This window comes from Takifugu rubripes, chromosome 16, assembly GCF_901000725.2.
Source record: "Takifugu rubripes chromosome 16, fTakRub1.2, whole genome shotgun sequence".
Taxonomy (NCBI): domain Eukaryota; kingdom Metazoa; phylum Chordata; class Actinopteri; order Tetraodontiformes; family Tetraodontidae; genus Takifugu; species Takifugu rubripes.
Window position 1 is genome coordinate 5987320 of NC_042300.1, and position 21988 is coordinate 6009307.

General features: G+C 42.9%; 2 protein-coding genes across 3 annotated transcripts in view; both read right to left on the minus strand.

Moving 5' to 3' along the window:
• Positions 1-19136, minus strand: part of fermt1 (FERM domain containing kindlin 1) — a 36187-nt gene extending 17051 nt beyond the window's left edge. The window contains exons 1-2 of the mRNA XM_029849910.1: positions 19065-19136; positions 18897-18954 (exon numbers count right to left, since the gene is read on the minus strand). The gene's annotated coding sequence lies outside the window, so the exon portion shown is untranslated. The remainder of the gene's footprint in view (positions 1-18896; positions 18955-19064) is intronic.
• On the minus strand, positions 8394-19190 carry bmp2b (bone morphogenetic protein 2b). 2 transcript variants are annotated; one of them, XM_029849920.1, is made up of 5 exons: positions 19065-19145; positions 18897-18954; positions 13435-13606; positions 12202-12569; positions 8394-9634 (listed from the first exon to the last, which is right to left on the minus strand). In XM_029849920.1, exons 4-5 carry the CDS (start codon positions 12554-12556, stop codon positions 8727-8729), a joined length of 1263 nt encoding a protein of 420 aa, XP_029705780.1. In that variant the 5' UTR covers positions 12557-12569; positions 13435-13606; positions 18897-18954; positions 19065-19145; the 3' UTR covers positions 8394-8726. The 2 variants fall into 2 exon arrangements, with proteins under 2 accessions (XP_029705780.1, XP_003971573.1); XM_003971524.3 differs by lacking the exon at positions 18897-18954 and having other exon boundaries at positions 19065-19190.
• Between the last annotated feature and the right edge of the window lie 2798 nt (positions 19191-21988).

A 21988-nucleotide genomic window follows, 5' to 3' on the forward strand; every position in this document is an offset into this window, starting at 1 on the left:
TGGGTATCTGATGCAGGATGAAAATTCTTGGCACAGGTGAACGCTCAGAACATAAGTTGTGCCCCGTGCGGCCAGCCCGGGCTCGTGAACACAACGCAAGGCCTCCATTTACACCGAAAGTGTGGGAACAGAACCAATGCCAAGCTACCATGGACCATGTGAAGGCCCACAGCAGTCTGCCAGGGAGGACTGGGGATTTTTTGAAAAATAACTCTGTACCACACTGAGCAAATCCGACCGCATGCAAGCCTGTGGGAAAAAGCGGATAACATCTGTCTACATATAAATACTCTGAAAATATTTTCTAGACTTATTGGTGTAGAGATCGCTCCCCTATCTCAATCCTCTTGGAAAGGCGAGTGACGATCTGGCTGCCAGCTTCATCGACATGTTAAAATAAAGGAGGTGATTGAACTCGGCCCCCCCAATTGGATTTGTTTAATCTGTATCAACTTTGAACATCCTGTGTAAACATAAGCGTGTGCAGATGTCTGACGCACCACAGCTGGAAATGTAAATGCTTATGGTTGACTTTGGCTGGAAATCAGAGGAGCATAAAGTAAATGTGCATCTACGTTCAGCGTCATCCTTGAATTTCTATTGTTGCTGGAGGGTCAAGGGGTGGTGTCTTGGGTCACGGAGCATGAAAACAGCATAGTTAAAAAAACAAAAACAATATTTTATATAATGGCTAATTTAATGATAAGTGACTTCACATTCTTTTGTTCCTCACTACTGTGTTGAGAGAATCTGGGAATGGAATCTGAAACATCTAATAATCTTTACATCACACTCTTCTTTTGGCAAAGGAGCCAAATTGGATAAACACAAACATCGTGAACAGTTCAAGCAACCTTTGGGTGGACTGGTTCCCTAAACAGCTGCATTTGTTACCGCTTTCATGTGATAATGTTTCCTCTGCATCGATTAAACATAAATCATATTTGATTTATCTTTATAAGAATTGTCTTTACTGCCGGCACTCTTTCGAGCCCAGCTCATTAGGGAGCGTGTTTTGGGGATGGTGGGTGGAAACTTAAAGGTCTTGAGAGGTTAATTCCAATCACAACGCATCCATGAAGCAACATGACAACGTGTCTCCTCTGCTCATAGATTAGATGAATTCTTGGTAAATCTGTCCAGAACACAGTATGTATAAACACCAGCCCTGTGTTCATTACTTGTTCATATATTTCACCTAATTAATATTTACATTTGCACTCCAATGGCTGTAGTTGCTGTTATGTTTTGTGGTATTCTGTCTACCACAAAAAAGGCATTTCCTATAAAGCTAATTAAAAACCTAATTTGGAGGTTTTGACAGATGTCCTTGTGGGGTTGATATGGGACTGGTCCACCCTGGTTTTGTTGGGTTTTTTTCTTTCTTTCATTGGCTCAAGCTGCCTTTTTATGACTGAACCTTGATGTTCAAGGAATCAAGGAGGCAAAGACCGCAGAGGTAAGGAAACAAAGGAAATCAACGGATGTGAGGGAGACAAAGGGTTGACAATGGAGAGGTGAAGACAAAACAAAGGGAAAGACTGAGGCAAAATGAAAAATAAATATGAAAGAAAGAGAGGAAGAAAACAAAGAGAAGCGAGAAAGAGTGAGATGTGGGCCATTCATAAGCAGACGTCTGCAAGGGATCTTGGGCCAGCACACCTGCTACTATTCACTTCAGAGGAAATAGACACTGTGGAAGAGAGGCTCTTGGCCCCGGGACAAAACCACTGCAGCGCCAAATTAGAAACAGGAAGGACTGTGGGTAAAGCTCAGATTAAAAATGCGCTCCCCACATGGACTCAATATACTGCAGCAATGATCTTGTGCTGGAAACCCAAAACCCAACAGAACTATTTTATGTCCTCGTCAACACAACGCCCGCAGTTTGCACAGTGACTGTTCAGAGATTTGCTCGCTCCAATGTCCATCCATGGTGTACCCTGACCCTCCAAATACTGCCCATTCTAATGACATAAGATGTTTCTAAGTATAGTGCTTCAGATTATGTGGTTACAGCTGTGGACACTTACAGCATCACAATGGCATATTCACTAAAACTAGGGGGAAAAAACCCCGTGTGGGTCTGGTGCCAATGAAATTATAAGGACAACAATGAAAACCACGAGTCCCCGAGCCTTCCTTTTCTTTCACAGTGGACTACTGCTCTCTCATCTATCAGCACCAGAACCAAATAAATGTGACGCACATGCACACTGTAAAAGGGGAGATGTGCTGCCGACTTTTCCCACAGACGACCATCAGAGCGACTAATATTGTCAACAGGCAGCTAGCAAGGACCAATGGTCCAGAACGCGCTCTATTTGGGGGTGAAACTAGCAAGAGGTCTGAGCATCCCAGAAAAGGAAATGAATATTGATATCTGTGTGACCCCTGACTTCTAACAGCGTTTCGCTTCTGCTGACAGGAGCTATGAGGTATTTCCTGCCCATTCGCACGCGTACATTTTAAAGTCTGAGTGACGGAAAAAAACAAAATTATTGTTTGGTTTGAAAAATGTAAAAAAAAAAAACCTTTCATACAGCCCAGATGAGGGGGAAAAATATACAGTCTTTCTCTTCCAATATTTCCATTTAGTCACTGGCCTGTCCAAGTAGTGCCTTCCCCTCAATCTATCATTTTCACTGCGGTCACTGATGGTAGAACGGCTGACTGTAATTATTTCTACAGATATTGAGGACATCTAGAGGCTGTTTCTCCTCACTGGAAAACAGAAGAGCTCGGTTCTCATAAAGGTCAAGTTTTCATCACGTGTAGCTTAACATGGATTCATAGAAGGACTCTTACGAGTAATGGAATGCACAGACATAAGGAGAAAAGCTCTATTTTTATTTTAGTGAGGGGAAAAAAGTGGAAACTACCAATTCTGAATCAGTCTTCCGTCTAGAACTGTCCCTCCCAATCAGTTTGAGGAGCCTTCAAACTCTAGATGGAGAAGGTCGTGATGACGGAGCGTGGCACGCTGATGGATGTGCGCATGTAAACACATTCGTTCACTCGCCAGATGGGGAGGGTTGCAGCGCGTCCAAGAGGAAAACCTGCCATGACATCACGGGCCAGTGCAGGTGTAGGGCTGGGACAGGAAGTGAGTCACGGGAAGCTTGGTGAGGCAGACTTTGCCATGCCGCTGACAGGCTGTGGGAGAGCGGGGTAAATGAGGGTGAGGTACACCTCATAGCTGTGCTGGTTGGGGCCCACTGGTTGTTTGAACCTCTTTCTATAAACAGACCTCCTTCGTGCCGCCGATGAGGCATCACTGCAAAGAATTCTACACAGAAAATACAGTTTCAAGTAATATTTAATTCGTCCGGATTAGGAAGAAAATGAAACCGTGTGTTTGAGAGCATTTGCATGGATGGATGAATGGATGGTGCAAGTGTCCTGACAGTGACAGTCTGGGATTTAGAGAAAGCTTATTAAGCTAATGAGAACAGTGTGGGAAAGAGATTTGCCCCATACCACTCAGGGCAAGAAGAGCCTGTTCTCCTGGTACACTGCATCTGGAAACAGCCTCTGATAATCTGTTCCGAGTACAAACGTTTCTGCACCAGCTTGTTCTCGTAGACCACCGAGCGAGCTTCTAAACGCCATAACAGGTCTCCTTTCATAGTTTGGGATAAATCAATGTTTGCTGGAATGGGCTCCAGGGCCTTGAGCTATTGAAGATATTGTATCCATGCGCTGCAACTTGCACTGCTTCTGCTAGTTAAGGATAAATAAAGCCACGTTTCCACCGAGCAATCCAGTCTAGTTCAGTTTAGTTCAACTTTTCCACTTATCTGTACATTTAAAAGAGTACGAGGGTAAATGACTATGTTTGTGATGTCTGCATTGATTTGTTTTTATCGAAATGATCGTTTGAATTGAAATAACTTGTTTTGTTTTACTGGTGAGCTGCTGGACCTAAACTCTGATCAGAGTTCAGAAGTCTGTTGGGGCATATCAAACTGAACTGCTAAGATTGGTAGAAACAAGGCTAAAGTTTGTTTTAATTATTATTTTACTGGTAAACTCAATTGATCAAATAAATAAATATAATAGTGCCTTCTGAGCCTTGAAGTGCCCATTGAATGAAAAGGCCTGAGTGGGTGGTTTACAGGCTATTTTCTGTCATTAATGTCATCTTTGGTTTACCTTTGCTCGATCTGACCCCTACACATCCTTACCTTGCCTGAGAGTGGCATTTACTTCAAGGGCAAGCTGGGGGATGTCACGCAGCTTCCTATGATTGATCTCCTCACTTTCTTCACAAAGATAGACCTTGTTTCCGTAACCACAAAGTCTTTTTCAAGCTCAGGGTGTAGGAGACGCCCTTTGGCACAGTTCCAGGATCAGTCAGATTTACCCTCCCCCTCAAACCCTAAATGTAACCATCAGAGGAGTAAACACAAAACTGACCTTACATCAGTGTCTAGAGGCAAATACATCCTTAATCTTGTTCCATATGTGGCCCATATGGAACCTCTTCCTGTTTCCTTAGATATTAAGTGTGAGGCAGACTTTTTGATTTCCAGGCTGTTTGATCACAGAATACCAGTTAAACTCAATGTGTGGTATAAACTTTACAGCGGCTGGAAATCCAAACCGGAAACAGGAGCTGTTAACTTATATTTACTGTGCATTTTGATGATTTTCAAAGGGGAACGCTGCTTCATACCAACAGTTGAGCAGGTAAAACAGTGTAGACAGCATAACCTTATTCACAAAAACCTCCCTGCAACGCTGCACCATAGCAAGTGTTTTACATCCTGTAGCACTGACGTGATCAACTACCGGTACCTAGAACTTCCTGGTAACAATGGATACTCCTGACTCAATCAGGTCTTGTATTGCTTTCATTTTCTTCATCAGAAAATGCATGTAATTAGAAATGAAATACAAACACACCATAGGAGTGTGGTAATTTGCAAGGTGATTAACGCACATTTTCCACAAGTAACGCTTTTATTTTTGATTAAAATTCCCTTCCAGAAGCTGCCTCCAGGTGTCTATCAACTGTTTCCTATTAGAAAACACGATATTGAAACCTTTCTGAGTTGTAGTGAGTGGCTGAAGCTCTAACGTTTCATTGCCTTGTTCTCTAGAGTGTCATAACAGCAGATGTACATTTAATGCTCTACTCCAGCCCAACTCAGGTTTAGTACGAGGGTATATATTGGTCTTTTCCACAAAGTTACAGCCAGGGGTAATGACTTCAACATACCACCCCCGGCCACTCCAGTGTGAGTGCATGGACAATTACCACTTACAGCGACGGTAGCAGCAGAACGTATTTCGGGAGGAAAATTAAGTTTCAATTGTGTAATAATTTGTGTTTTTCATACGGGTCTTTTATATAAAGACCATTTTTTTCACTCCGGCGAGTTGAGCTTTGTGCTTTATCAATTCTTTCACCCCATATGGGTTCCTTGTGCAGATTCAAGCATTAAAGGCTGAGACTGCAGATACAGTGAAGTGCTATCATTTGAATCTGCGAAAGTAATATTGATATTTGCTCCTTAATCTGTTTGATGTGTGCAGAGCTGCAGCACAGATGACTCAGTTTTAGCGTTGCAAGATGTCTTATGCTCGCTCTTAGCACAAAGAAAAGAAAAGCAGTTCACTGTGAACTGGACCTATATTGAATGCGATGTGTGCGCTGCCTCTGAAATAACGTGCACAGGAAGGAGAGAGGGCTGTTAGCAGTGAATCTACGGTCTGACGTCTCTCTTCAGCACATTTTATTCTTACCCTTGGGAAGGAGCCAGTTCAGTTTTACCAGAGACGAAGCTCCGTTTAATCAAAGATACATGGCACACCACATACTTTTCCAAATCTGTGCCAGTCAGAAATCTGGAAATCGGATTTTACGGACCTTGTGATTTGGGTTGTTTGGAGCTGCAGATAGTTTTGGTGTGGTTTTCTATGCACTAAACAAAACGAAAGAGTGCTGCCACGCTAGTAAGTTCCAGTGTTATGCTCATCAGTCCTGTGGCTGCTCTGTTGTGTGTTTGTGCATAAATAAAGACAACACAAGGCACCTTTAACAGATTTACCAGATGTGCATGGAAAAGGAAAGGGAAAATCTGTTTTCATAGAGTGGCTTTGCGGAGGCCTGTGTAGCAGGTGAGAAGACTCTTGCCAAAAACACATCTCCTATTCGTGCTTATGGTTAAACCATAGAATAGAAGCAAAATATTTTTGAGTTCATCATCATTTCTTTTCACCACATGGATTGTTTTAGAGGTCACGTTCAGAAAAACCTGGGTAAAATATTCCGAAATGCTCCTACTAGCATCCAATACAGCTCACACTTGAGGTCAGTCAGTCAGTTTGTAATTATGAAGATAATAAGTCCCCATTACTTTGACCCCTGACCTTTGTCCTTGGTGAGTTGTTTTGGAGTGGTCCCTGAGGGGTAACTAGCTCTTAGCATACTAGCATATCTCAGTAGAGTCGTTAAAAAAAATGAACAAGTCGCAGCGTTGCTCAAAATCAGATGGAATAAAGTTTCAAGGCTGCTTCCCATGTGTCACCCACACTGGGACCAGCACTTCCACCTCACCCCATGTTTGTGAACTTGAAATATGGAAGCAGCCCTGTAAATCTGCCACATTTTAAACACAAATCTCCAAAACTTTTGGGGAAGTTAGGGCTTTTAGTGCTTGATTTTTATCGAATGTTCATTAAGTGTGCCGTGAACTTCCTGTTGAAGTCTATTAAAACTGTGCTGCTACTGGTATGTGCAGCTTGTTTGCAGAGTTTGTGGTATCGTGGGGTCCGCAGTGGAGAAATGGACACCAGATGGGGCCAAGGGGGGGCGGAGATGCAATGTAGAATAAAATAACACATGCAAAAGATTGAAACTGAAATGGGGAAGGAGAGAAAAAACATTTGTGTGCATTTGTGTGTGTGTTTGTGTGTGTGTGTGTGTGTGGTGGGGCTTTCTTTTCATAATTAGATTGTTGCATCATCTAGAGTTGTGTGTTGTGCACCACAGCACATTAGGAGTATGAAAACAGATCTAATCTGATGTTCCTTTAAAGTTTTACACTTCGCAACTGTACGTTTGAACTGTATTTTGTTAAACGTGGATTTGCTTCTTTTTTTTTCTTTTTTTTTTTAAAGCCCACCGTAGATGATTGAAAAAACAACCGTGTTGGTTTTCCATGCAAACCTATGCGTAAATCTGTGTATGTCTGAGATTGAAAACCGACATTCCACATTCCCAATGTACGCTCACGTTAAAAAAAGGTTCTATTTAGAGCATTTCAGAGCTGCCTTGTGATCCCTCCAAACCCTTTCTAATGCAAACACAGCAGAAAAATGGTCAGTCAAAGTCCGCAGAACTCTCCCACTCTGTTTCTCTCCTCCCTCTCATTATCTGATCTGCTATTGTGGCTATGCTATAAATTTTCTTTCTCTAGCTGTTTTATTCAATTCAGTTCAGCCTGCGTGTTATGTTGCTTCCATCAAAGCATTACAGTACGAACATATTGACTCAGGTGTTAATGATTCGGAATATCGTTTGGAAACGCGATATTCTGTTTTTGCCAGACACTCTCTATGAATAAAAGATGACTCCTGAGCTGTTTTGATTTAAGTGTTCGCGTATGTTGCAGTTGATCTGTCGCCGCAGATGGTTTTGTGTCGGACTTTTGTGAAAGGTTTCTATATTTTTCTTTAGCTCGGCGGTGAATCACATCTAAGCCTGGTGAGTCAGAGACAACAAAGACAGCCAAATTCTGAAGTGGGAAAGAATCTGTCTGAGCATGTGCAGTATGTGGACAGGTGCAACTGCGTGTGTTTGTCTTTATTAATTAAAGTGCCAGTAGGCTCTTTTCTTGCCCGAGGTCCCGCTGGTGTGACAGTCTGCCGCAGTTTGTGGTCTCTTAGTCTTAAATCTTACTATAAATAAACTTTCTGCCCTCCCAGACCTTCCTGCAAAGCCCCGCAGGTCCATTTTTTCCTATGTGAGGTGGTTTGGAGGACGAAAATGACAGGAGCTTGCTTTTCTGGACAGTTATTCCCATGGATCTTTGCAGTGACACGTAATGCTGGTTGTTTTTCTAATCCTCCCACGGGAGTCGATCACATTCGCGAACTTGTCATTCCTGCCCTGTGACCCTGCTGCAGTTCACTACAGAAGCTCGAGCTCTGTCACTTTTCTCACTCTGTTACTGTTGTTGTAGGTTTCCAGTTACATGTCCCCCCCCCCCGCTCCCCCAAATAAACGCAATGCTTGGTTTGCAATCAGTGTAGTATGATCTTCCTGTCATGTGATGTATTTTCACAGCTAATTTCTGGCAGAATTTGAGACTGTTTTAAACGTCAGCCGCACATGGGTGGCCCCGGACACAGAGACCTCGGAAAATTAAAGTGGCCACCGTTTGTTTTTTTTTACGATAAATACACAATATTTATTTACACATAGAGTGGTTATAATAGAAATAAATACAAAATAAAAATCTGAGCATTATACTTCATGTGGTATTGCACCCATTTTGAAATGTACATCAGAAATACATTTTCAGAACCTTTTAAGAAAAAAAAATCCTCTGATTAAAATATTTCTTTCCCAACTTTATGTAGACATAAATATAGTCATATATAGTTTTATTCTTCCACAATAGTTCAGTTTTGTCTGTCTTTTATATAAATAAATGTCTTCATTGGGAAATCGGGTGTCCATGATAACTCTCCATAATGTCTTTCTGTCCGCGTCCTCACCGACAGCCACATCCCTCTACCACCATGTCCATGTAGTTTTTAAGGATGACTTTCTCATATTCATCCAGGTAGAGTAAGGAGATGGGACTGAGGTCAGTGGGCACGCAACACGCTCGGGGAATATTTGAGTTGACTGAGTTCACCAGTGTCTGCACAATGGCATGATTGGTAGAGTTGAGGTGGTCTGCCAGGGGGAATGGACATTCTCCTTGGCAATAAAAGGCATGGTAGCCAGGGGGTGCCACAATCCACTCGTTCCACCCAACGTCACTGAAGTCTACATACAGGGCATGCCTCTTGCAGTTGGCCTTGTGCTGGTGTTTCCTGCGCTGTTTGCGGAGTGCCGCCTGACGTTTTTCCCTCGTGTGGAGCACTGAGTCCCCACGGCCGTCGTGGCCGTACGTTACTAGCAAAGGCCGGGCCTGAGGCCACGAGTCCTGGTCCTGGTGCAAGGACCGGCTCACCCTGACGTGTCTGCTATGGTTCTGGGCATGCTCTTCTTCTACCTCACTCTCCTCTGGATGAAGCACCTCTATCACGAAGCCGTGATTGTGGCCTTTCCCGGAAGTCCACTGAAGCACAGCAGAGCTGACATCGAAGCTCTCCCAACGGGTCAGAGAGTCCTGAACAAGTCGAGTGTCCAGCAGACGGGCCAGAGGTTCCCTGCCTTGAGGAACTCCGAATATCTCGTAGATGTTGATGCGATGGAAGCGGCCAGCATGAGCCTTACCACCGGTGCTGCTGTTGCTAGAACTGCTGTTGGTGGACGCAGCTCCCATGACCTGATCCCTGTAGATACGGAGCTCTGCAGAGGTGATGAGCTCTTCTTTAGGGATGGACGTTAAATTAAAATAGAACTGTTGAGTTGTTTTGCCTTTCAGCCTGGCCAGTGCCTCCATTGACTCTATAAGACATGAAACAAAATGTTTATGGGTTATTTAAATACAAGATAAAACAAATCAGTGAGAATTGATATTCCGAGTGGGAATAAACCGGCAGGTTTCTCTGATTACAAATACTTGGTTGAATGTAGGAGGATGGAACAGTCTAAATCTGTCTCCTGGTGAGATGTATTTTCTCTGACTCCTTTTAAATGGAATATTTGCCCTATAAGAATCCACCACTGCCAGTTAACCATTATGAATGCTTTGAATTATCTAGTACGAGTGGGAAGGGAGCAGCAACCCAATGAAAATCAATTGCAAATGGGTTACATAAATGCCAACACAAATACCAACTGCTCCATTACCCTTTGCAGGTCTGACCATCTTTGTAAATTTGGATGTTTCCTTTAGATGAAGAAAAAGATATTGCAAAAGGCATCTGCATCCTGGGGAGAATTGGAAGCCCTTCAATTTTAACTCTGAGGCATCAACTTTGAACTTTTTCACTGTGAATTTCATAGATGGTGCACAGACACACGTTTTAATCTGCCGAGTGTGGTAAAATAAACACAAACGTTGAACGATGTGCTGTTTCAAAGGCAGCATTTAGGAAATTCCACCATCTCATCCTAAAGCTCCCTCCAGAGACACAAAGACCTCAATTAGGCATATCATTCCCCATTTGATGTGGGAAAGCCCCCAATCTCTCGTTGCCTCTATCCTAGGTCCCCAAAACCTCTCTCTCGTCCTTTAGCTCCCAAATCCCATTTTGCCTTTGTTCCCTTAACCTCAAATCCTCTTTTCTTTTTTGTTTCTTCTGTCACTTCTCTTCAGCTGTCTCACTCTCTCCATCTCTCCTTTGAGAAACGGCTGTGTGAACAAGTTCGGGCTTGTCAAAAACGTGTGAACCACAGATATGAGTGTATCCACATTCTTGATTTCTTTCTGCACCCCATGCCAAAAGGAAAGATAAAGCCTAATGTTGGGTCATTCATCACAAACATGTCTTTGGCAGCCACTTCCTGTGCAATAAAAGAAATGTTCTCTTTGGCAGCAGAAACTGTTATTTTTGAAAACTGATAGCAGCGAAACTAATTATTTTGGTGAAATTAATATTGTATGACAGATGAATGATGAACGATTAGAGCGGATCTCTTTGATTTGCAGCCGTTACATCTGTATATACATGCTTATTATAGGCACGAGCTATCAATTGCAGGTCTCAGAACATGGGAATACTTAACAACCCTGCAATTCTGTTAGCATAGGATGGAAGAGCCAGAGAAGCATATGTAAACACAGTCTGAGCACATTCCTAATGGCTGGTGGTGTCAAGGTGTACGCTGGCTGGCTGCAGAGGTTTCCACCAGTGGGCAGGGAGCAATCAGTCAGCCAGGTTGTCCTGGCCAGGCTTGTTTGTAGTGTGTCAGTGTAGCCACTGGGTGTCATTGCACTAGACCTCTGGAGAGCACCCAAGCAACCACTCAACCACCCCTCTGACTCACCCCTGATGGAAACTTCCCCACTCAAACACTTAGGAGTCTATAAAGACTCTGTGTTAACCCTCAGTCGATTGTATGTTATAAAAACTGGACCGTGATCCGTGTTAGAACGGGTGCTGCGTACAGATAAGCCACATGTTGAGAGTCGTCTACTATGGCGCACACATCGTTGTATCAGTCTCTCAAAGCGCACCACTTTGCTGCTGAGCAGCTGAACTTAATACATAATTAAAGCATCAGCTATGTTTAAAGTACTCCTGCTGGATAATTGTAGTGCGTGTAAACTAACCCACATCGTCAGATAAACACAGTCATAGCACGTTTGGCGAATCCGGGCACTTATTTATTTCTGGATACGGGACAGGGAAACGTGTCCAGTACAACTTGATTTTGAATTAAGATGATGTTAATGTTAAACAGGGAAAGCCAAAGTCAAATTGTGGTGTTATTAGACATGCGTAATGGTGCACATGTGGAGAAAAGGCACGTAACCCTGCTGCGCTTCGTACAAGAGCTAATTCCAGCCCTGTTAAAAGTGACTCAGAACTTGGTCTGACACGACGACTTTGTCATAACGCATGTTAGTAAAATGTCACGCCACATGTTATTGGAGGCTGATGACTATCACCTGCGCAAAGCAGCACCGCCCTTTATCCTGCTCCTGTAGTGCGTGTCTGGAAAAACTGTTTTCAGGGCCCACGCAAACACCATCAATTATTAAGAAACAAATTACCCCAGGGACGCCACCGCCCCTTGATGTTTTTGAAGCCTGTGACAGCTGCGCCAAGGGAATGTTTTGTTAAAGGTTGCATCACTGCCATTTATGAGAGTCGGTCTAATTTTGTCGTGAATGGGGAGCTCGTTTGCAGTCGTGTCTGCGAGTTTTAACTAATTTCAAACACATTATAGGGTTACGAGTGACTTGGACGCGTGTCACCTGTAAATGACTAATGCTCCATAAAACAGTGAGGACTCTGAGGTTCAGTCCTGACACTCTGAGTCATGTTTTAAATATAGGTTTGGGTTGTCTGAGAGAACCAGAGAGCTGTCCGGCTGACAGGTAAAGGTATGTCGCTAATACATACCTTCATGGTGAAAGCTTCTAATCGTGTTGGCCTTGCTGGCGGCTGTCTCTGCATGTCTCCCCATGCTCCTGGGTCGTTTAGTGCTGTGATCTCCATTCGCCGAGTGCATGCGGTAAAGGTCCACCATGTACTGTGGCACCACGGCTTGCTTGCTCGGGGTCGGCCTGCGCTTCAGCCCGAACATATTGAGAAGCCGAAGCTCAAAATCGTTGAGGAAGCCCTCCGACTGCTGTGGGGTCTGCTTCCCAGATTCGCTGTATCTCCTCCGGCCGACCTCAGGGATAAGTCCCGTGGTACCTTCCAACAACACCTGAGCGAGCAGCAGTACCATGAGAGAGCGGACCACAGCGACCATGATCAGTCAGTTCCTGGGGAGAAGGTTGGTTTCTGTCAGTTCACTGATGCTTAAGTATGACATGAGGTAGACACAGCTGAGGATTCACTAAAGTAGTCTCAGAAGTCTGTATGATCTCCCCCCATATGGTGGAAATGATTGAAGGGGAGCAGGTTAAAAAGGAAGACACCTCTTCACTTTGAAGTAAAACAAAAACTGAGATTAAGGCTGTGAATATCACCCCCGGCAGTATTTCGCTTCTCGCTCACGCCACTGATCTCAACATAAACCGAAACAGGAAGATATCAAGGTGAGGGAATTTATGAAAGACATGAACAAAAAGAAAAGAATGGCAAGAGAAAAGAAAAAAAATCAAAGGAGGCTGTGCCAGGGGAGGCGTGCAGAAAAGCTGTCCAATTCCATGAGATGGGAAATCATGTTGGAGAGTCTTATGAAATAAGAGATCAGGGGGGGAATTAAAATGTCAGGAAAGTTTAAGGTTAAAATGTGCAGCAGAGGCGGTCAGAAGCACAAACGTCTGTTTGCAGAGGCTTTGACGCTCCTGTATAATCAAAAGGGATAGGGTTACTTTATGAGGCTCGCAGGTGTTAAGTCTGGCGTGCGTACCAGAGCCAGATGTAGCCCAGGACAAGATAATCCAAAACACCAAAAAGAAGATATCGTAGTGTCAATAAGCTTCTTTCGTTTTTAAACTTTATTTGTTACTTCGCTTCCATCAGAAGTTGGACGTTTTACACTTTACGCACACGCGCTGAGCTGGAAATATCGACTTCCAGCTGTAAAAATGACCTTTTTATTAAAATAAAGAAATCACCTACATAAATGACAATAACATATCGCCCACGACACTTTAGCAATGTCACCGAGTCGCATTTTACCTGACGAGGAAGCGCTGTGTCCGGTCGTCGTTCCACCTTTAGACTCCGCGATAAATTCCACATTAATTCGTGTTTAATCCACGCTGCTTCTCCTTCGTGGACCAAAGACAGCCCATGCCCTTCGTTGCTCGCCTGTTGCACATATTCTCACCAGATGCAATTCGGGATAGGTCTTGGTCGGCACGGAAAACAACAAAACAAAACGAAAAGTTTAGGAGCAAGCGGGGTTTCGTAGGCATGAACGATCTAAGTATAAAGCATCTTGGTGGAACATCTTAAAAATGAAAAAGTTCGCCGGGGTAAAAGTGGAAGGTAGCTGTCTTAAGAGGACGTGCGCACACTGAGCCGTCGCTCCTCTGACTTGCTGCTTAAAAGTTGGAGAGCGCGTCAGCTTCTCCGTGCGCCACAGCGCAGTGGTTGGATTGATTGGTGCCTTCTCTTCCTCCCGCGACTCCTTTTGTCGTGCAGTGATGTCACTAAGGGGCTGTCAATCATCCGTCCACCGTAAGGCACCTCCTGCAGACCTCTAACCCTTTTCATGTTTAGATGTCAAATGAACACATCAGAGCCAGGGACCTGCTTTTGATAAGGTTTTCTTTCAAGCTTCTTAACAGGAAGATTATGTTTGAAATGGTTCAGCCTAGTGAGAATTGTTAATAATTTACACCAAATGCAAATGTGTTTTGATCTTCACAATGCATCTCCGAATCAGAGTAGCAAACTCCATCACAAACAACACTATTTTCCTGCATTGGTGCGTATCCTGGAAATTCACACCATAAAAATAGTTTAAAGGTAAACAGTTGAAACCAAAGTGTTGCTTTTAGTTGTTTGCTTTTGGGGTGATTTTCCATATATAGGAATAGCAATCGTCTGTTTGCCTGGCGTTTTTAGATGCATCCGAGGGGCTTGTTGCACGGTGCCACTGTGTGAGTGTGACCGCACAAACCAAGGAACATGTCAGCCCGGTGCTGTTTCAAAAATAGATGATTGATCAAGGTGTTAAGGGCTGGATCAAATATGTTTAGCTTTCGGATTAAGGCTAATTGATAACAGCGTCACATCATGTTGCTTTTGTGGTTTAAAGGATTAGACCCTGTAGAGGGACTGTCATATCCTCCCGCTCTGCTTCAGTGTGTGTTGGGGTAGGGATCCTCTGTGTGTGTGCGTGCGTGTGTGTTGGAGTGGGGATCCTCTGTATGTGTCTGAGCTGGTTTGTACACACTTTCTTCTGGATTTGCCTTCAGTTTTATTTCAATGGACAGCACTTTATTTCATGTTTGCTGTCTCATCTCTATAATACTGTGAAAATCTAGAGACTTGCCAACAATTTCCACAGACAGCCATTTTTTTCCTCTCAGTTGAAGAGCAGAACTTTGCTCCGTTCTGTTTTCAAGAAGCTGATTTGGTCTGCTATAGAATCTAAATGGCCTGTTTTGGTTCATATGAATGTTCAACAACTGCATTTGGTTTATGTTGAAAGTCGGCCTGCTGTATCTCCAGCACTCTTGGTGTAACAGAAGGGTGAGAGAAACTTTGCTGCTTTGTTTTTAGCCTCTGGGGTGTAGTCAACAACATCAATGTTTGGGTCATCACCATAAGAAAAGCCCCCATCGATTCCCTCTAGTGACTTCCATTAGGTGATGATGGTGGGGTAGGCGGCTGTGTTTTGGCCAAAGCATCAGCCCTGTTTTCTCCAGAAAGATGGCAATAGATTAAATCCCACAGAGATCACAAGATATCTTTGTCTCCTTCCAGGACAATAACATTTCATGAGGGATAATCCCAGATCATCTACTTAGCAATTAAAATACAGAGAGGCCCACGGGTGCATGCCATTACCAGAGTGGCAGTGGGCACTCTTTCTTGATCGTTTAGTCACTTTTTATACTTTGTACCAAACTGTTAAAACATCCCAGTCTGGATTATCCCGCACCCTTCGGTCGAGATTATTTGGTTTTAGTGTTTGCCAAAACTGAGAGAAAAAGCTATTAATGATTTCGGTGCTTTAGGTTTTGAAGCCCTCCGCAGTTGGACATGAGGTGGTAAGATTAAAAGAATGCCTTTTATATCTGTTCGTAGGCATCCAGAACCTTCATTTGTGGATCTATATTTTGACTACACATCGTTAACGTGCACGTATTGTTTGCTTTGGCGCGTCGTGCGTGAGGCCAACGCTGAGGAATGTTTTGAGCCGAGGCTGTTGAAGGACTTGATCAGCGATGCCTAGAATGGTTTGAGAAACTCATGCAAGTCTGTATAAATCATTGCTTTGAGCCAGATTCACAATGCTTATCTCTCCCCGCCACTGATCCAATTACACGCTGATTGAGAAGACAGAATCACTGAGTGAAACTCTGACAGCCAGAGAGGGCAGATAGAGATACGCTATCTTAAATCCAAACATATGAACGTCGGGGCGAGACGGGCTGTGAGAGGTGAGGCCGTGACGGTGTCAAACCGATGACCACCGACACTCATTATCTTCTTTCAGCAGGCATCTGTTTGTTTTTGATAGCAATAAATTCTCTTAGAGCAACTGCACACAATTCAAGGTCAACATGGGTCACACTTGAAGTGCACTGTTAGTTCACAAGCTGCTAGCAAATCAGAGGGTTACAGATGCTTTTCTGACTCTATTCCTGAACTTTCAACTCTTTATACACTTTAAAACTCAACATCTGTATTCAACTAACATCCTTATATTCTCAGTTCTGAGGATTAGCAAATTTATAATAAACAGTCACTTTTTTCTGCTTCAGGTTCTGCAGGATATTTTAACATTTCTGGGACTTTATTTGACACATATGTAAAATGACATGCTACTGTACATTTGAACATTTTGTCTTCTAACAAGTTAGACGAAATCCACAAGACATATAATGTAATCATGTCTTCCGGTGGCTGGTTTTAGTTAGATATACATTCCTCCATAATGTGTCTGTAAAGTATTGCAGTACATTTTATTCACTGCCTCTACATGATGTCAGGAGTCATGGTATAAAAGTGAGAGATGCTCTGAAAGCCGAACAGGTGGCAGGTAAATATTACTGAATCTTTAGTACAACTGGAAATAACACTTTTAGAGGCACAGTTGTTTATTGATTTATTTTTTTTCAGGATACAAGTTAAGCAGTTTGTAATCTCTTGATGGTCTATCTAAACCCGCAGGTGTGTTTGAAACTAATGTTTAGACCTTCTGTACCTCCTACGGTATAACCATCATTTGGCTGCAGACTGCTGTTATCAGCTTAAAGTGGACTTCTCAAAAGTCACTGTGAGGGAACCAGTATGATAGTTCTCTGATTCAGTCCCTGTGGAGCTCACCTTTTCCTTTCCATCTATTTCCAAATACTTTTATATACTTTTCTCCCTTGAACTTGGATTTTGTAGATGGTTTTTTTGTCATCCTCTGACTGCAGGACAGAGACTGCAGCTCACATATTTCATGTATCATCCGAACCAACCAAATATTTAAGTTACCAAATATAAAATGTAGAAAATATAGTTTACTATAGGAGGCACCTCTGGTTAAGAAAGAGCCGCAGTTTGAAGCAAAATAAATCTATTCATTTGTGAATATCTGAGGTTGTCTGGGGACGATTAGGCTAGTATGTGTTTGGTTTTTAATAGGAAAGGGTTTCTTCATAGTGCATGCCACCGTGTGTGTGTTCGTGTGTGTCTCAGGTATGTGTGTTTTGCTGAATGCGGATGGCGCAGCCTTCTCTTGTCATCACGTACATTCCAAGAGTCAGGGGGCAGACGAAACCCTGAGATGACACCGCAGATCCAACTATTAGCCTTTCACCTGCTGTTAACAGCAACTTGGCTAGGCCCGGACCCTGCATTCCTCCGCTTTCTGTGAGCAGGAACACACAGTTACAAACCTACAGCGAGATAATCTCCGCAGATGTAGCTGGAGAACCAAGTGAGCAATTTGTTGCTTTGATTCACCTCTAATTCAACGCTTCAGCAAAGCTGTCTTTTTAATTTGGAAACCAGTAAAAAGTTCATCATCAATCCACATGTGTTTGACAGCAGAAGCACGACTGCAGGGTTATGCCGAGCACATGCGCATGTAGCATGAAAGAGATTGTGGGTAGATGGGACACATTGCATAGAGGTTGGGCCCCAAAATGGAAACCCACCAAGGTCAGAGACAACCAACAAGAAAGCCAGAGTCAATATTTATGGATGCTGAACATGTGGCACACTTCTCTACCCACTAATTTGAGCAACAGGTCCACCTCCAGATTATATGGCCTTTCAGGGATCACAAAAGGAGCTCGAAGGCCAGCTTGCATGTTTCAGATGCTGTGAATCACCCTGACTTCAAAAATCATTTCACAGATTTATGTACAATGTGTTTGTCTTTTAATTTCCTGTGTAAATAGGGTGACAAACGGGCTTTGAATCGGACCTTCTGCTCATTCCATTTTGTATGGAGCATTAAAGATATCGCTTTCATGGTCATGCTGTAAAAAAAAAAAAGTTAATAACATTTATTGAAACCACAAAGAGAATTCCATATTTAGTGAAGGGGAAGCCTATAATCCTTCATATAAAGGAATTCAATTTAATGTGGGAGACACATGTCTTTCAGATTCAAAACCCAACCGTTGCTGCTAGCTCTGACCAAGAGTGATAACAATGCACAGCAGTCAAATCAGTGCACAAGTACGAGACATTTAGCACCCTACGGACCTCACGCTTTAACAGCTTATAACAGGCTTCTTATAAACACAAGTTGCATCTAGTAAAAGAGTCGGGATGAGAAGCACTACTTCCATTTGAGTGAGAGGCATAAATACAGGGATCTGCCCTTTGAATGCAGTTCCACTCATAAAGACACCATGCATCTCTCAATTATACGTCTGCATGATTAGAAGCTTGGGCTGCATAAACAGTCAGTGTCAAGATTTACATTTTACAGTTTACGCACAAGCAGCTGTTTATGGGCAAAGGAAGGAAGGCAGATACAGAGCAAGTGTCCATACATGAAAGAGGAGCAGGGGGGCTCGCACGTCTCAAAGGAAGGATGGTTAAGCGGAGATCATGTGCTGCACCCCCAGGGATTACTTTTCCCCATTGTGGCATTCATGGCTTTTATTTTAAGGTTTTGTGCATATTATTTATGTGCATGCAGCTCAGCTGTTTCTTTTGCATAGTTAGAGAACCACTCACATAGAAGCTTCAAGATTAGATTGCTGTGTGATGTAATGTAGGGCCCGAGCTGCTGACTTGCAGAGTCTGGATGTTTTATCTTAAGTGAGATACTCAGAAGGTCAGATCATATCCTAACAAACAGAGCAAGGCCAGAGTATGTAATAAGTACTGGGCAGCATCTGGTATCGCTGAACCACAAATCTTTGGAATAAATGCATTTTATATGCTGTAGTTCACTTCTGATAAGGATTCGGCATTAATTCAGTACCTAAAAAATAATTTTGAATGCAACTGACCCATCGCAGCTCTTGGCCCTCCTCGCTATTAATTTCAGCTTCCGCGGGCAGCTGTTTCCTGTTTAAAACAATGTGAGAGGAGAAAAGCCAGAATACTTATGTTACTGAGCATTAGCCACGAGCTACCCGGGAGTGTGTTTAAAGGCAGTTTAGTCTGTCAACACCCACCTGGAGTCTTTGTATCTCTGGCTCTTTCCTTGATCTAGTCTGAACATTCATGAGGCTGGAACCCGATTGTTGGCACCTCCGCAGCTCGTAGATATACAGCAAATAATCCAACAGGTTGTAAAGTAAAGGGTTACAGTACTCTCTCAGGTATTCCTGCTGAGTAAGGGCTCCAAATAACAGCTAAATCCCATATGATGGAAGCGTTAAGTCCAGCAGTAGGTGGACTGTCCCGCCGTCTCTCCGTTGAGGCCAGCTCAATAGCTGAGCAATGTTCACGACTCTCTACTTAGTCCATTAGTTCAGCACTCTACACAGCAGAGCTTTGGACTTTGGAGTTTGCTATGCAGGCAGAAACGTGACTCTAGCAAACTCAAATGTTTCAAAACTCCTGGCCCTAAAGCCTGGCCATCATGCTATATATATATATATATTAATGTTAAAAAGTGGCAAAACGGCAATAAATTAATAAAATAAAATAAAACGAGGATAAATGGAAAAACTTTATCTGCTGATCAGTGCATTACAGGAGTACTTAGTAATGCTGCTCTTTACAAATGGACCACAGCATTAATATATGCAGCTGTAACAAAATGCCAAGGCTGTTTCACATGGTTCAAATTAGTATGTAAAAAAAAAAAAAGATCTATTGTCACATTTCATTATCATGGTGTCGTGCTGAGTTTGATCCCAGCCGTACAGCTTTGAGGGAGCAGAGCAGCAGGGATGCCTAACAGTGGGAGAGAAGAGGCTCGAAAGCTATATGGAGGACCTGATTGTACTCTGGCATCCGCAGAATGACATTATAGCTGTGTGGTTTCATGATAATAATAATCCTCGGAGCAGCTGTATAAACATTTAACTGACATCCACTCCCTGGGCATGCAGTATGTATCTTTAACTTCTACTAGGGCCAGTCTGACGCAACTATTTATACCCCCCCACCCCACTGCTTTTGCTTGAGATACATGATCCGCCTTCATATTTGCTGTAAATGTCAATGAAAATGAATGCTAAGTGTTGTGAGGGAAAAGGAATTTGAGGGAAATGATGGCTGTGTTTTGAGAACAAGTCCGGTGCGGTGATTTACCAGGCCTTACTGTGGACTTTCACACTTTGACAGTTGTCTTGATTCATTTACTTTGAATCACTGGGAACCCGTTTTCCAAAATTCGGGCCTCATCGGAGTCCAATAAATTTAGACAAACCCTCGCTCGGCCCCTCAAAACTCTGCCTTTTTTCCTGGTAACATTTGTCTTAATTCGTGGCAGTTTATCTAAATATTTATGTGTCTAAACTAACTGTTCTGTATACAGTAAGCCCCCCAATCTCCCCTGGAATGTGATTTAATTGGCGGTTTCCTCTGTTTATCCTGTTTCATATGGTGATGGCTGAACTTACTGTAATGAATAATCAGGTCGATAAAATGTGGCCTGAAATTAAATGTCCTTTTTAAAGGAAATCAAATGAAGTTTAATACCCATTTCATGCCCCCCATCTAATTTACATTCTCTCATCACATGCCAGATTACCATTATGTGTCATTTGTAATACAATAAACAGGCTCCAGATGGCTTGGATTCTACTGAATATACACAGAGCAACAGAAGCTATGGGGAAAGCTGCTGTATTTTACTGGGAAGCCACATTTTCCTAGACAGCCAGGGTTGCTCCATTTCAGAGGCTAGCATATTTTATTTTGACCTCTAGCTTAATTTGACAGGGGATTGAAGTCAACAATTAAAAACAGTTCACTACATGGAATGCATGCATTTTGTAGAAGACTATCACAGTTTTATCTTCTAACCAACCTCAGGAGTCTGTTCCATTGTCTGTTTGGTAATAAAGAGATCTCCAGTATCCACATGGCCACACTGGGAGGCGTTTCGTTAGGGTCAATACTCATTGTAGTAAATTGCAAGCCTCTAAGTCAAGCTAATGCATATTATCCATTATTGCTCTTAACTGGAATGCATAAGAGGGCACAAAAAATGTCATAAATGTTGATTTTTCCACTTGCGTTGAACAGGATTCGCAGATTGTTAATTAACTCAAGCTAAGCCATTATCACCATTGAGCTGGCAGCTTTTTAAGACCCAGATTTGACTTGTCATATCACATACTTGCTAAAATTGTCCTCGGCCATAGTTTGCATCATGTCGGCGTTTCCCTGACGAGATGCTTTACTTCGATTCGGTTCTGTTTGAAAGACTCAAATCAGCTGGTCTGTGCCAAAGCAGCTGATTGGTTCTGCACATCTTATCGGTATTGTGCAACGAAGCAGGTTGTGTCCACACAAGGTAAGAAACGAATGTTTCTGTTCCCCTGATTACCTCTGGCTCTTGCCTCGACACTGCCTGCTGTGATTCCTCTCTGCATATCATGAATTTGTTCGCCACAGTGGCAGAAAGGGGCATGTGTGAAGGCTGGTTCTCTTCCAGAACACACTAAAAACATATGCATGATGTATTAGTTGTCAGCTGCAGCCTTACCTAAACAGCTCTGCCATGGTGGCTATCTCACATCCGACAGTGATTTATCTGTGATTACTTAGCCGCTCTGCGTTTGGGGCAAGGAACAAGGAAAAGACTACTCGCTGGGTTTATGCACAGATCATAGTGGAACACTGGACCCTCTTGTCAGTATGTTGAATTTTACCGCTGAATGAAACATTCTGTTTTCATAACCTGGTTAAATAATCACATTACCTAAGACTCAATAAAGTGGAAGAAACAGTAGCATACAACCCCAACTTCTTTTTATGTGCCTTGAGTGACAGTTTGGCTTTCATCAAAGAGGCAGCCATAGAGGTTATATAGTCATTTTGCTATGCTAAGAATACCAAATTGATCTTCATATGCAGAACATCTGGTGAAAAGCAATTTCCACCCAAGTGTTTTAGTATTTCCTCTTAATTAATTTCACAT